We start from the raw sequence: 14,507 nt of genomic DNA, 5'->3' as shown, positions 1-14,507 counted from the left end.
TTGGGGAATTTCCGTGGACTAAAACTATAGATTAAAACCTTTTTGAATTTCCGCCGACTAAAACTGGACTAAAGCCATCACAAATAGGAATGACTAAATGTGATGAAAACTATCAAGCATTTTTGTCCAAAAGACTAAAACTAAATCTAAAATGCCTGCCAAAAACAACACTGCTCTCAGGAGGCAGACGGTGGCTGACAGTAACCAGCAAGTTCTTTATCCTTCTGTGGCGTTTGCATATAGGAAGTTAATGTAAGAGATAATATTGACAATTCAAAGCGTGCCTTACCCAATAATCAAGTCACATTATAATACTTTTATATCAAATATCCACAATATTTTTTTTATTTTTTACTTATATTGTTGTTTGTGAAGCAAGAGCAGAAGACACTCACTTTGTATCCCAGTACTGCTGACTCATTGTGCATGGCCTTCACGTGGTCCCATCTCACAGTTACCCATGAACCGTCAGTCTTCCAGGATACATTTCCAGGAGGGCGATTAGGAGCTGCAAAAAGAAGAGTTCACTAAAGTTCACTTATCTTGTCATGAGAAGTAGTTTCATTTTATTCGAGGAAACCATAACTATAAATAAATAGCTCTTATTCTCTGATGTTAGATACTGAGTGAGTTTGTAGTCTGCGTGTGTGATTAGATTGAAGGGTCAAAAGCAGACACAGTTGATGTAAAGTAAAATGATTTTTACTTTTAACCATAAGACCATTCTATGCAATTATATCTCAGTATTGACAAGAACACGAGATGGTAAAGCTAACAGGAACAATCCCTTTGACAATAGTGGTTGGGTCGCAAAGACTCATTGACCTTTGTTTTGTTACGAGCAGGATCATACATGAGCGAGAAGAAAATGGGCAGAGAAGGCCTGCACTGCCTGATGATGTCGTGCTGCAGCAACTTCAATCGGACTAACTACGCCTCATTAAATAGAATTAAGGGCGTGCTAGTGTTTTCTTTATGAGCTTTTGTTCATTCAATTCACAAAGAGGCACGAACATTGTCTACTTTTGTAAAATAGAGAATTATAACTCCATGTACGCTAATACTGAGATGTAAATATAACATTTTTTTGACCAATCAATTATACTTGAACTCTTTCAAGCTATTTGTTGTGAGACTAGCTATCAATTATGCTTCAACATATCAAAAAATACATAGTCTTATTCATAGTGAGAACACATTAATAATATAAGCTTATTTTTGTCTCTGTAAAGTAATTTAAGTGTATAAATCATTGATTTTTTTGGTGCGTAGTTTGGGATTCATTTATTTATTAATTGGACTGAATATAAATTTTGATAGTTATATTTGAAAAAATACATCTTGTTATTGATTTAATTATTAATCAAAGTCAGTGATCACCCACCATAGTTTAAAAACATTTAACCACATTACAAGTTACATAACTCTACCAGAGGTGAGCGGAAATTTTACATTGCCTTTAAAAATGTCGATTGTTTTTAGAGGTGATACTCAGGGCTGTCGGAAATCCCTCATATTAAGCGATTTCCTCGCAAAATACATCCGCGTTTTCCTAAACAACAATCCCAATTGCGCAAAACTGACCAACCACAATCTTCAACGTGATCCTGCTGTCTTCCAGCCAATCATATAGTGTGACATCATCAACAGGTGCAGGCCCCCGAGAACAATTTACGAATGACGGGAAACAAAAATATGACGGCCTCAGCATTGAAGTTGGTGAGTTTTGTCCGTCAGTGGACTCTAGTCAGACGACCATTTCGCTGATGACTGACAGAGAATAGACAAAGAATACAAGCAGGGGTTGCTTCCATTGACTGCATAAACCCCTTTCCATTAAACATCATCAAAAGGTATGCGCGCTTCACTGGTGCAAAAAAAACAAAAAATCAAGACACCATGAAGGTGTGAAGATTTTTTTTTTTAGTGTCGTTTTTGAATATTTCAAACAATAGCCACATGTCTCTTTGTTGTGTTCGAGTGTAGAATCCTACACAATAAATTTCACACAAGCCACAAAATTCACTGAAGTGATCGATGACAATATCAATCCCTACATCTGTGCATGCATGCAAATTAAGCAAACATACGTGGTTTCCTCGTGGTGACAGTGGATCGTGGCGAGGGTGGGCCAGTGCCTGCGCTGTTATATGCCAGAACTGCAATATGATATCGAGTGCTCGGACGTAGTCCAGACACCCTTGCTGTTGTTTCTAGTCCCGCTGTCCGCACTCTGTCTGCTGCTGCTTCCCGTTCATGTTGTCGCCAGTATCGGATCTAGAGGCACCCATAACAGACTGTCAGAAGCTTACATAGTCTTTTCCCTCTCTTTAGAAATTCATCTCACTAACAGATGATAATTAATTATACGGTACAATCAATGTCTTGTCAGAGATGAAATGTACTTTATTTGGGTGATGGTAAATAATATTAAACATACATACATTTAATTCAACAGAAAAATAAAATCAATCAAGAAACATAGCTAGTCTTCACATAATCTCCTTTTGGTTTTTCAGCACTCTAAAATGCACAACAATTGTTTGTTGCATTGAGTCACGACGCCACCAGTCACCTCATATCCTCTCAGGATGCCATTGGCATTCGGTTGCAGGACAGGCTCCCATGACACTTGGATCGCAAAAGCTGTCAGTGCAGTGACATTTATGCTTAATGGTCCAACTGTCGGCTCTGTGAATAACAGTTAAGGATGTTAGAATATGAAAATGTTGTAGCGTACAAGCCTTTTGCAATTTCCCTGAAGAGATACTGTGTATGAATTAATGAAAACACAGCCGTGCTGTCTAGACGCATGGAGGTAATGTACAGATAAACCACAGTGTCAACTCAAAGTTTGGGATGCCCACTGGTGGTCAAAACGTATAGCATTAACTACAGGTAGAAAATGTTTGCTAAAATGTCAGTGTGATTTGAATTGTGTTTTCAATTGAATAACAAAAATACATAATAAAAGTGAACCAGAAAGTAACCTTTATAAAATTGTTGATCTGCAAGTCTCATGAAGCATTGTCGTCAGCAAAGCCTTGTTTTAAATGACTAATGACTGTCAAAAGGAATTTGAGAAATTCCACACTTTTAATCCAAAAGTATAACACAAACGACTGTAAAACAAATGGATATATTTTAGGAGATAAAATGTATAATCAAGTGCTCGCCTCTTCAAAAATCTGCATTGAAGCACCGCACAATGCAGTGTGGTACCTTCATGGTTTTGCGATACATTGCTGTTCAAAGGTCAAATTGCAAAACAATACAATGTTTTGAGTAACTATACTGAAATGGGAATTTGTGACACCACAATCACCAACAGATAAGCCACACTGCCATTAACCATATGTGGTCTCACCATGTTGGGGGAGGCATATCACTGGTCACCAGACTCCTTACAGACACGGTTTGAATCAAAACCAAAACTATCACACAACATCAACTGAACAGCATACTAGAAAACAATGAAACAACCAAAACAAGGAACAAATAAATAAAATTAACACAAAATGTATCTCTCATGCCATTCATATCCCAAAAAGAAATAAAATTAACAATTAGTGCAAAGCATTCTGGGAGTTGTTCGGACTCAGCCAATCAGATGGGCTGGTTAGAGAGCTTTCATGAGTGGTGTGCTTTGGGCAGTGTGTGTTTTTTTTCTCTCTCTCGAGTCTGTAGTGTAACCTAGGGCTGGGTGATATGGCTGAAAACGATATATATATATATATATATATATATATATATATATATATATATATATATATAGATGGATAGATAGATAGATAGATAGATAGATATATACATTTACGATTGTTGCGAGACTATATGTGAATTTGAGGGGGGGGTTCACCGGAGCGCCTCATCCAAACAGTCACTCGAATCAAAGAGCGTGACCGCACGCAGGGATAGAGAACAACGTAGCTTTAATAGCACTCCAATCAATTCAACAGAGCTCAATAACTCACTTTCATTCTGGAGCATGCACAACAACGAAAAGTGTAGCAATCGAGAATCCGAGCTAACTGCTAACGGACTCGATGCGTCTCTCTTAGGACCGCTGAGCTGTCCAACAACATGCCCGACATAAATTAACATAAATACAAGGACCCATTAGCTGCCCGAAAACATGCCTGTTGTTAAATACACAAATTAAACAGCAAGCCAATACCTGTATAAACAGAGCAGTAATGAGGAATTTACAACAACTATTGAAAATAAAACAGTGAAAAGGGCTGAATTCCGATTTGTTTTATTTGAAAATGTACAACGGAAAAATTCTGGTGCTACCGTTTTGTCCCGTGCGTGTCCGCGGTGGGTGCACGACCTGTGCGTGTCCACGGAGGGTGCTCGTTAGCGGCTTCACTGCTACGTACGCCCGCCTGCCATGCAACGGAGGTCTCGTGTACTAGAGCTCCGGGCCAAGGGAAGCGGGCGTACGTAGCAGTGAAGCCGCTAACAAACACTCTCCGCGGACATGCACGAGACGTGCACCCACCGCGGACACGCACGGGACAAAACGGCCCGTAGCACCAGAATTCTTCCGTTGTACATTTTCAAATAAAACTAATTTCCTCCCGTGCGTGTCCGGGAGGGGGTGGTTGTTTTCGGCTTAACTATTAAGCAAGCGTTTCCTCAAGTAGGCCGGTAAGTCCACTTTAGCCACCCGTTTTTGTTTTGTTTGTTTTGAGTCCTGCTAGCTCAGCGGCGCATGCGTAAGCCTCCGGTTATATTTCCTCAATGGGAGGGAGTTTGTGACGAGTAGGGCTGTGATAGGTTGAATTTGCTCCGTTGTTTATTTTTTTGGGGATCGATAATTTATCGATACAATTTTCTATTGATATCACTCCGCCACCTTTCGTGATACATATCGATATTGAATTATCGTCACAGCCCTAGTGTAACCTGTGATGATTCTTGCTTGCAATAGCAATAATGATAAGACAGTCTTTGAAATCGTGGACAGCTGCTATTTTATCCAGCTTTCTCCTACACGTACATACTGGTCTGTTGTCAACTAACTGTTTCAAAAGGAGTGCTTTAGACAATGTAGTTCTTCTCAGTCATTTCCACGGTGTTTAGTAGTCTCAGACGTTTCCAACAGTGATTGCTAATGTGCAAAAACAAGTGCTCTAAGTTAATCAGGTAAGTTGCTTAAGAAAGAAGGCGTGTTGCATTATTGGGTATGCTGTCTATTTTGGAGTCATTGTGGATTTTTCACATGTGCCTTATGGTTGTGAAAACATGATAGGTCTGCATGTTTAAATTACATTAGAACTAAAATCCCCCCCCCCAAAAGACTGTAGTGATTTAAGGACTTTTTCAGGATGAGATTTGAGACAACAAATTGGCACACCCCCTTTTAGAGCGTGGCTTGTTTTTTTGTTGTTGTTTTTTTGTATGCATTTGTCAAAAAAAAGAAACATCAGAAAAACTGACCTTCCTCAGCAGAGTGGACTACAGCAATCTGGCTGAATGGACCTTCTCCCCTTCGGTTAAAGGCTTTAATTTTCACCTCAAATGGGCTGTATGGCATCAGGGTGGCATTGTAGTACACATATCGGGATGAGTCCACTAATGATATACGAACTTCAGTCCATGATGATGTGTCTTTCTTCCTGAAAGCCAGGATATAGCCAAAACTATCACCATTCTGGTATTCTCTGGCCATGGGCTGGAAGATGAATGGTCAGAAAACCAAGCTTCAAATGACGTACCAGTATCCCATGTGCCATTACATTAGTATTCAACTTACTGTCCATGTTATGATGAGTTCATTGTGATCACCCCCTCCACCTCCAAGTCCGCTGGGAGCCACTGATGGAGCTGAATACCAAACCAGATTCATAGTGGTTAAAGGGGACATATTATGGGATTTCACTTGTAATTGATTGTATACAAAAAGTGACGTATCAGGACTGCCCATTAGTGTTCCCTTTAATTTACAACACATGCTTTGGATGAGGTCACGATTTGCAACCACTTAAATTCCCAGCGGTTAGTCATCCACCAGAAGCAAACCTCTATTGCACTGGTTGTCTAAGTCTGTCTATTTCATTTTTTTTTTTTTTGGTCACTGCCAACTCCGAGCAGAGTGTGAAGTTGTTCAAAACAGTGAACACTCACTGTCAACAGACTCAACACTACTTTATTTTGACAGCAATTATTTCCTGTCACAGGGATGTCGCCGTACGTTAACAGTTACAGAGGTGCCAACCTATCAAAACTCAGAACAATTTGTCTGAATTTCCATATATTTAACCTTTTGCCAAGTTACTATGTACAGACTTTTCGGGTAGCTTCCGCAGTGACGTATAAAAGGATCTATCCAGTTTTCACAAACAAGCGCTGTTTATATATTTTTTGATCAGGAGACTGATATTAGATATCATTTTGTTTTTTATCCATTCATTTTGGAGATATTAGGAAACAAGTGACGATTTGAAAAATACCTACTTTTAATGAGGAATATTGGTCACGCCCCCCTATGCTCTCTCCATGTTAATGTGAGAGTCTCTTCGGGGACCGATTACAAACTCTCCATTGGAAATCATTGTACTTTCATTACTCATAACGTCCAAAAATGGTGATCAATTGGCACCAAAATTCACACACACACACACACACCCCCACACACACACACCCCCACGCGCACACCCCCATGTAAAAACACATTCTTCAATTTTGAGCTGTTTGTATAAAAGCTAGATGTAACATTTTTTGCGTTGCTTTGTGAAGGCAATAAATTAATGCTGTTTGACTTCCCACAAAGCTCTACGTGCGAGTCATATTGATACATCCATCCATCCATCATCTGTACTGCTTCTCCTCACTAGGGTCGCGGGGGTGCTGGAGCCTATCCCAGCTATCTTTGGGCAGTAGGCGGGGGACACCCTGAACTGGATGCCAGCCAATTGAAGGGCACACAGAGACGAACATACCTAGGGGCAATTTACAGTGTTCAATCGGCCTGCAATGCATGTTATTGGAATGTGGGAGGAAACCGGAGTACCCGGAGGAAACCCACACAGGCACGGGGAGAACATGCAAACTCCACACAGGATGGCCGGAGCGGGGATTGAACCCACGCCCGATGCTGTCTCTCACTGTGAGGCCATCGTGCTAACCAGTCGGCCACCGTGCCGCCATAGTGATACAATAAAATAAAATTTTATTTATTTAGCACATGTCACAGATGCAGCTGTAACAAACCACTTTACATATAACATAAAAGAGCCATAATACAACAAAAAAGGCAGTGAAAGCAGTAACTTCAAACACAAATTAATGATACTAACATTATTTCATGTGTGTGAGAGTAAACTGTGTTTTCTTACCTAATTGTTGCGTGCGGATGGTATCTGAGGGCATGCTGGGCTCACCACTACCCAGTATGTTGCTGGCAATAACCTGAAATTCATAATCCATCCAGGGCACTAGTCCAATCACATTTGCAGACTCTGCATTCCCTTCAATGTTCACTGGATCTGTTTTGAAAATGAGACGCGTTCATGTCGATGTAAAGGGTCATCAAAACTTATATCAAACATCTCAAATATTTTTTGTAATGACTTACATAAATTAGTTATGTTGCTTTTTAAACAGCAAACTCGCAAACAGTCTTCACAATACAACCTGATATTTTACATTTTAACTATTTATTGACAGTTTACACACCGGTCCGCATCTGTTTCCATTTTGATGACAGAGAAGATCGGCCCAAAATCACATAATTGCCAATTGGGCTGTGGTTGTCATAGCCACGACTCCACCTCAGCTCCACTGATGTCTCCACTACATTTCTTACCAGCAAACCTCCAGGTGGTCCTGGGGGGCCTGTGCACAACACAGACACCAACATGAACATTAGAATAGCCATCTCAAGTCATATACAGTGAGAAGATAGTATTATAATATATAAATAGTAATTGTTTGGTAACGTGTTGACACGCCACTGAAGTGTCGCTGAGTGACGTCACGAGTGTGAGACCGAGTTGTATGTGTACAGTCACACTTTAATGTACTGTTTGGGGGTAAACTGCAATATTTTTATTAGACGGGTAAATTTTTACCGAAAGAATAACTAGACAGTTGAGTACATAATTGTTTATTTTACCAGTATGAAAAGAAATTTACAATGAATTATATTGTGTGGTCAATTGTCACCGTACTGGCATGCCCACAGTTGTGATGCAGAAATACAAATTACCTGAGAGGTTTCCCTTAAAAAAAAACAGGTCTCGTGGCCAGTCACACATGTCACAATGTCAGGAGAAAATGCTTCAAATTTTGCATTAGTTTTCTTGTAAAATTATGTTAATATTAATTGGCATTTTCAGCTGCGGAATAAATACACAGACCACTACAAAGTTATCAGTTTCTCTGCTTTTGCAACTTCTAACTACACAATATGAATGAGTAAAATAAACAATTTTGTAATATAGTATTAACTGCCCGAAGGAAGCCCAGGACACACTGGAGAGGCTATTCTGTTTCTAGGCTGAAGCCTTCAGATTAACGCCCAGAAGAACAAGACAAAGTAACCAGGTCGAAGGAAGTCGGCGATCCAGATAAGTAGAAGAAAATAAATCGATCGGTCTATAACCCACTGACAGCATAATTCCCAAATTCCATACAGAAATATTCAAGGTCAAAACACTCACAAAGAGTTTTTGGGTGTCTTAATTTTTTCCACAGCGGGGCATTTGTGATCTACAATATGTTACATGAGAAATTGAATGCATCTTACCTCGTACCACCAGTTTGGCTGTAGCTGAGGCGCTGTCCACCACAGTTTGAGCTGTACATGTATAAGCGCCTGCCTGACTCAGTTGAGCATTCACAATAAACAGGTCTCCAATGGTTTCCTTCTAAAAGGGTGTAATCACAGATGAAAAATACAACATGAAGCATTATCCTGACAAAACTAATGCATTTTTTTTAAGTTCAGGCTCAGAACTATTTTGTTTACTTTAGTTCATTGTTGCAGAACCATGAGAAGCATCTTGTTGACAACTAACCTAAATAATATGGAATTGTATACTCTTCTTCTCCCCGAAGGAGCAAAAACTACCAACAGTTGACTGTGTTTTAAAGCCTTAAAAATTAGTCAATGTGTCCCCATCAACATTTGCGATCCACTATGGCTGTCATTATCAAATATTTTTAGAATCTATTGATTATTCCATCACTTAATCAAATATTGAGATACAATTTTAATTTGCATTTAAGTGTATTACAAACACATTTTCCTGGTTACTCTTTAACCAATTATTGTTGTTAATTTGGTATTGTTTAGTGATTAAAAAAAAAAAAGAATTGCAATTAAGCAATATCACAAGAGTTGTTGTTGCCCTCACCACCCTTTCTGAAACAGATCACTGATTGTTACTGGTTTGGTCATTTTTGTCCAAACTAAAATCAGATGTTTGCAAACATCTTATTTTTAAATAATCTGTCTGCTTTCATGAAGAACTACAGAAATCAAAGAATAATTACAATCAAGAGGCAGAAATTGTGACAATTTAAGTTTGCTAAATTAATTTTGACACTTCTTCCATCCACCATAAATCCCTGTAATCACTCACCCCCTCTACTCTATGGTAAGGTCCTGTGGAGTCCTCTAGGTCCAGGAGAGCCCCGTTGAGGGCCCAGGTGAAGGTCAGGTCCATGGTGGGATCATGAGAGGCATGGCACTGCAGTGTCACATTTTCACCTTGATTGATGTCGGCGTTGGAGGGAGCCAATGTGATCTTCGTCGCGTCTGTGGGTTATGACCACATTGAGAGTTTTTCAAGCAACACAAATCATTGAACAATTAGTCAAGTATTAGGGAAGATGATTGTATTTAGTCTGCAACAGAGTATATATATATTTCTTTTTGGATGATGTTTGGTATTTGCTTATCAGTTACAAATACAAACGGCAGCGATAAACTGTCATTATATATTTCAATAGGAGGCATGGTTTGATTTCATGAGGCAAGTCTGTCCGAGAAAATTAATTACTCTGAGTGTTTGTTAATGATACCTCTGACAGACAGGTGTCCTGTGCTGTTCGCTTTGCCCAGGTAATTCTCAGCAAAGCAAGTGTATTTCCCTTCATCTGCTCTGCTTATGTTAGTGATCCACAAGATTCCATCAGGAGTCACAGTCACCCTGTGCAGACATTTCACACAAATTCAATTACCAACCTTAATATTTATGACGGTGGAAAAATTATGAGAAATCACTACACAATACCTGAATATTGTTAATAAAAATGCCTGAGGTCAAAACAGTAGAGTTTAGTTGGAGTTCTTTAACATTGATTGACATTTACCTCCATGTTTAGTTCTGAAATTATGTAACTATATGATCACTACTACACTGCTACAGAGCCACTTGCTCTGACATCGTGTTCAGAATGTAACAGTTGTTAATAACGTTCCTGGGCCTGGCTCACCCAACTGGAACCCTCTGGGATGCTCATAATAAATTGGTTTTTGAATTATATAACATTAATTCAAGGTGTTACCCGTCTTAAAAAACAAAAACAACGACAACACTTTTTGTCACATACAGGTAAGTTACAACGATCTGTCAAACATGACAGTAGAATAATATTACAATGATTGTGTTATGGTCCAGTTTTTCAAAGTATAATCTTGTTTTCTCATCAGACACCTTTGGAAGTGTTGGTGGGTGAAGCTTCCATGTTGCACCTGGTGGCAATTATTTGCCACATTATTTAAACTCGGTCACAGAAGAAGGAAGGTGACGGATTGCGTTCAAATTGCTTATTTCCACTCTCTGTGCCTATTCGCTGACCCGCCTCGTTCTTCCTGTTAGTTTGTCTTCGACACCAAATCTCATTGATTATTCAAGTGTTTTCTCTCATTGGTTCTCTGGACCTTGCATGGGTTCAAGTGCGGTGCTTTTTTATCTTAGAGTCTAGGTTTCATTTTTTTCTGTATTTTTTAGTAAGGCACCTTCCTTCCCCTGTGGCTCTGTCCACTTCAGCAGTTTTTGTACAATAATTGGTTTGTTATTTCTCAACGACCGAATGGTTCAGCCTTTTTTTGTGTCTTCACACTTGCGTGCATCATTGGTTTCCATAAAACCTTCTCAACAGTCGATGGTTGCTGTCATGTCTACAAAGCCAAGTTAAGTTTGTCTTGTGTACACAACTTGATTTATTTTGTAATGGTCTCTTCCCTCATTTCGGCCAATATGCTCTTTCCCTGTTTCTCTTGATTGTCTTTCCCACCCTGATTGTTTTCCCCTGTTGCTCATTACCGTGTGCATACATAGTATGTCTCTCCTGTTGTCCTGTGCTAGTTTGTCTTGTCAGTGTCTTATGCCTTATTATTCACGTCAAGTTTCAAGTAAGCCTTTGTCATTTTAGAATCTTATGTTTAGAATATTATTTTTGAATTTTTCTTTTGGTACTTTGTATTCTTTAATTTTGGTGACCGTTTTTCCCCAATCGATTCATTTAGTTTTCCTTTAGCACAATTGCATTTTCCTCTCACAAGTGACTTTGTCTTGAACTTTATTAATTAAATAATTTATTATTTGAACTTTTGCTTGGTTTGATTTATGCATTTGGCTTCAAACTTAGTTCAGCCGTGACAGTTGTCGTGTTTACTTTGGGTTCCCCATCACGGCTGAAGCCCACCAATACAGATCCTTTGAAATAACATCCCATTTTAGCCCCCTTTTGTGCTTCTAATTTAACTTAAAATTATTATTTCTAATCTTGTCAACAGCGTGACGAAACTGGCTAATTAGAGACTGTAGAGACAAAACGTGTTACCAGCGAGTACACACACAAGCACATGCACTCACACACGCACAATTGTAGACTACCTAAAAGTAGGTGTAAATGGTGATGTATGTGGTAGATGTCATCGTATTTCATTTATAAATGTCAACTGTGTGGTGTAATGTCTCTGTATCATTGAAGAAATCAATTCACAGAACGAATAATAATTATTATGATTTTAACAATATTTTATTAGCACCCCTCCAACTGTGCGACACAACTATTGGCGATGGGTGGGGACATACAGATGCGTGATGATGGATGAAGATGGGAAAAAAAAAGTTTGAGGTAATTGCATAAAAAATATCATTTGAAAAATTGTCAGCCTCGGCGCTCATCTTAATCTCTTTGGTGTCAGGGGTTGCGAGGAAAAGATTCAATTTCCGGACGGCCTGTTACGATTTTAACTACTACAGCGCTCAGCCATACTTTCTCTATGACAGGCCCTTTTCTACCCACAATCAGTCTCGTTGTCCAATGTGTGATCGCTTTCATTACACATTTTCGGGGCTGTGCAGTACTGTGCTGGGCGATATGACCTCAAATCAATATCGCGATAAATTGAGCAATTTTACCTCAATAACGATAAATGCACGATAAATTCCCCCCTTAAACCAAAATCTAAATAAATGCAGGAATGCATATTAACTGCTTTTTTTTTGACCAACTGGTACACATTACTTTCAATGAAAAATAAAAGTACAAAAATCATTTGTATAAACATTCCAAATAGCTTGCTTTGCAGGACGTGAACAATGTCACAAAGAACAGGAGAAAAAGGTACCGCTCTTGCAAAATCTTTTTCTGAAAACAGATTGTGTCAAGATGCTGTAATGATATGTGCAAAGCACTAGATTTGTGTGGCCTCTTGTAAACAATATAAATAATGCCAAATAAAAAATGCGAAATAAAATGAAAAAAAAGATTCAATGTAAGTCAAATAAACAAGTGTGCATCATTGGGAAAATGTGCCGTCTCGAGTACTCTGGTGCACAGTCGCCACTTGTCGTCTACGTCATGCACAGTCAGGCTCAAACAGGTTGTTGCGACTCGACCGCAAGTTGGATGTGGATGCAAAATGCTTGACATGTCAACACTCCCGTCCGGATGTTGTCCATATTGGGAAGTACGGTTTGAGACAAAAAAATTCGTACCTCTTGTTTGCTACTTTCAAGAGGCGTTTAAATCCCGTGTGCTCTACTGTAACTAGAGGAGCTCTATCTTTAGCTATGTGCTCGGATATCGCGTCCGCTTCTTCATCGTTCTCTCGTATGGTGTCGCCTCCGTTATGGGCTGTTGTCACTTGTTGAACTTTGCTTCTCACTTTGAACTTTTAGCACAAGCTCCAAGTCAACAGCATGGTTGTGTTGTGGGTGGTGAAAAAGAAAAGGTTGGACGCGCTGTTTTGGGTGCTTACGGCGCACTTTGTAGTACGTGTTGTTTTGCTCAAACATCGTCTTTATGGGACCCAAAACATTTCCAAACGACAGATGTCGAATTTCGTTTCGGGACAAGCGCGACAGGAACAATTTCAACTAACGTTACTTCGTCTTCTTGATTTGAATCGCCAGCTACGACCGCGTCGTCTGTTTTCTTTCTGTTCAGATGGGTGGAGTCACGTGACTACACGCGTTGTAGCCGTCTTAAAGGGGCATGAACATAGCCGCAGACAGAAAAGACTTTTCTTTTCTTTTTTTTAAACACCGAATTTACCGACATGGGCAAAATTATGTCGGTCATTGTAATAAATTTCGGTAACGGTAAATTTTCGGTTTATCGCCCAGCCCTACTGTGCAGTTACAATAGAACCGTTTTCAGAACCTCTTTCAACCTGATTTGAAAACGCAGGCCAAGTAGGGCCGTGACGTCACTATCATCTGACTGGCCGACCAATGCAGTTAAGAAACTCCACTGCACACACCCATTTCCTGGTTTTAAGCGAGCAAAGTCATTAAAATACAGCATATGCAGTATACATATTGTGTTTTACAACAAACTTATTTTAAAAAAATATATTTTACAATGGAGGAGAAATATGTAATGGAAAAGCGACATTTCAGTGGTACGATGGTCCCCCTATCGCTGCAAAATTATATCCACATTAATTTTGTGAAGGAGCAAAAAACATCAGTTTTTTTTTATTTCAGTTGAAAATATTAGGGTATATCCTTTGGTTTCTCTCACTATCCCCACTTTCTTGATATGACGATAATCCCCTTATTATTGGACAGTAAAGGAAAATAATCAAGAAATGATTTGTGGTTGTTACCTGCTGCTGTTTGTGAGCAACTCAGTCCCACGACTCCAGAACAGGCTTGGCTTCGGGGCGGCTCGTGGGCGACACTCAATCATCACTTGTCCCCCTCTAGCTGCAGGGATCAGTTTCCGCACAGGGTTCAATCGGAAGTCCGGAGCCTGAACTGGAGCAGGGAGAAGGTGCAGAACAGAGATTGGACAAAGAGATGAAATGTTGCAGTTTGTTGTTCTAATTAATAGGATACTTTGCCTTACCTTGGACTCTTAGCTCAGCGGTAGAGTAGATTGTTCCGTGCTTGTTCTCAGCAACACACTGATACATCCCAGAATCCTCCAGGGCGAGGTTGCTGATCTTGAGACGAGCTGCATTTACTTCTACTCTATCCTGAGAGGTTGTGGATGGAAAGACACAAGTTAGAAGGGAGCTTATAAAGTGAAAA

At 39.6% G+C, this 14,507-nt stretch overlaps 1 protein-coding gene across 1 annotated transcript in view; it reads right to left on the bottom strand.

Annotated features, from left to right (window-relative positions):
* The window catches only part of cntn2 (contactin 2), a 36,022-nt gene that overhangs the window by 6,800 nt on the left and 14,715 nt on the right, over nt 1-14,507 (bottom strand). Inside the window, exons 10-21 of the mRNA XM_088308628.1 lie at nt 14,323-14,452; nt 14,081-14,231; nt 10,036-10,163; nt 9,594-9,769; nt 8,756-8,876; nt 7,684-7,842; nt 7,344-7,493; nt 5,762-5,832; nt 5,446-5,680; nt 2,576-2,691; nt 2,091-2,277; nt 396-508 (exon numbers count right to left, since the gene is read on the bottom strand). Of these exons, the coding sequence (XP_088164754.1) occupies nt 396-508; nt 2,091-2,277; nt 2,576-2,691; nt 5,446-5,680; nt 5,762-5,832; nt 7,344-7,493; nt 7,684-7,842; nt 8,756-8,876; nt 9,594-9,769; nt 10,036-10,163; nt 14,081-14,231; nt 14,323-14,452 (1,737 nt within the window). The remainder of the gene's footprint in view (nt 1-395; nt 509-2,090; nt 2,278-2,575; nt 2,692-5,445; nt 5,681-5,761; nt 5,833-7,343; nt 7,494-7,683; nt 7,843-8,755; nt 8,877-9,593; nt 9,770-10,035; nt 10,164-14,080; nt 14,232-14,322; nt 14,453-14,507) is intronic.

The sequence above is a fragment of the Idiotropiscis lumnitzeri genome, chromosome 11 (genome assembly GCF_059441095.1).
Source record: "Idiotropiscis lumnitzeri isolate Australia: NSW breed Sydney's pygmy pipehorse chromosome 11, RoL_Ilum_1.0, whole genome shotgun sequence".
Classification (NCBI taxonomy): Eukaryota; Metazoa; Chordata; class Actinopteri; order Syngnathiformes; family Syngnathidae; genus Idiotropiscis; species Idiotropiscis lumnitzeri.
Note: the sequence above shows the minus strand (reverse complement) of the source record. Positions and strands in the feature narration are given on the sequence as shown.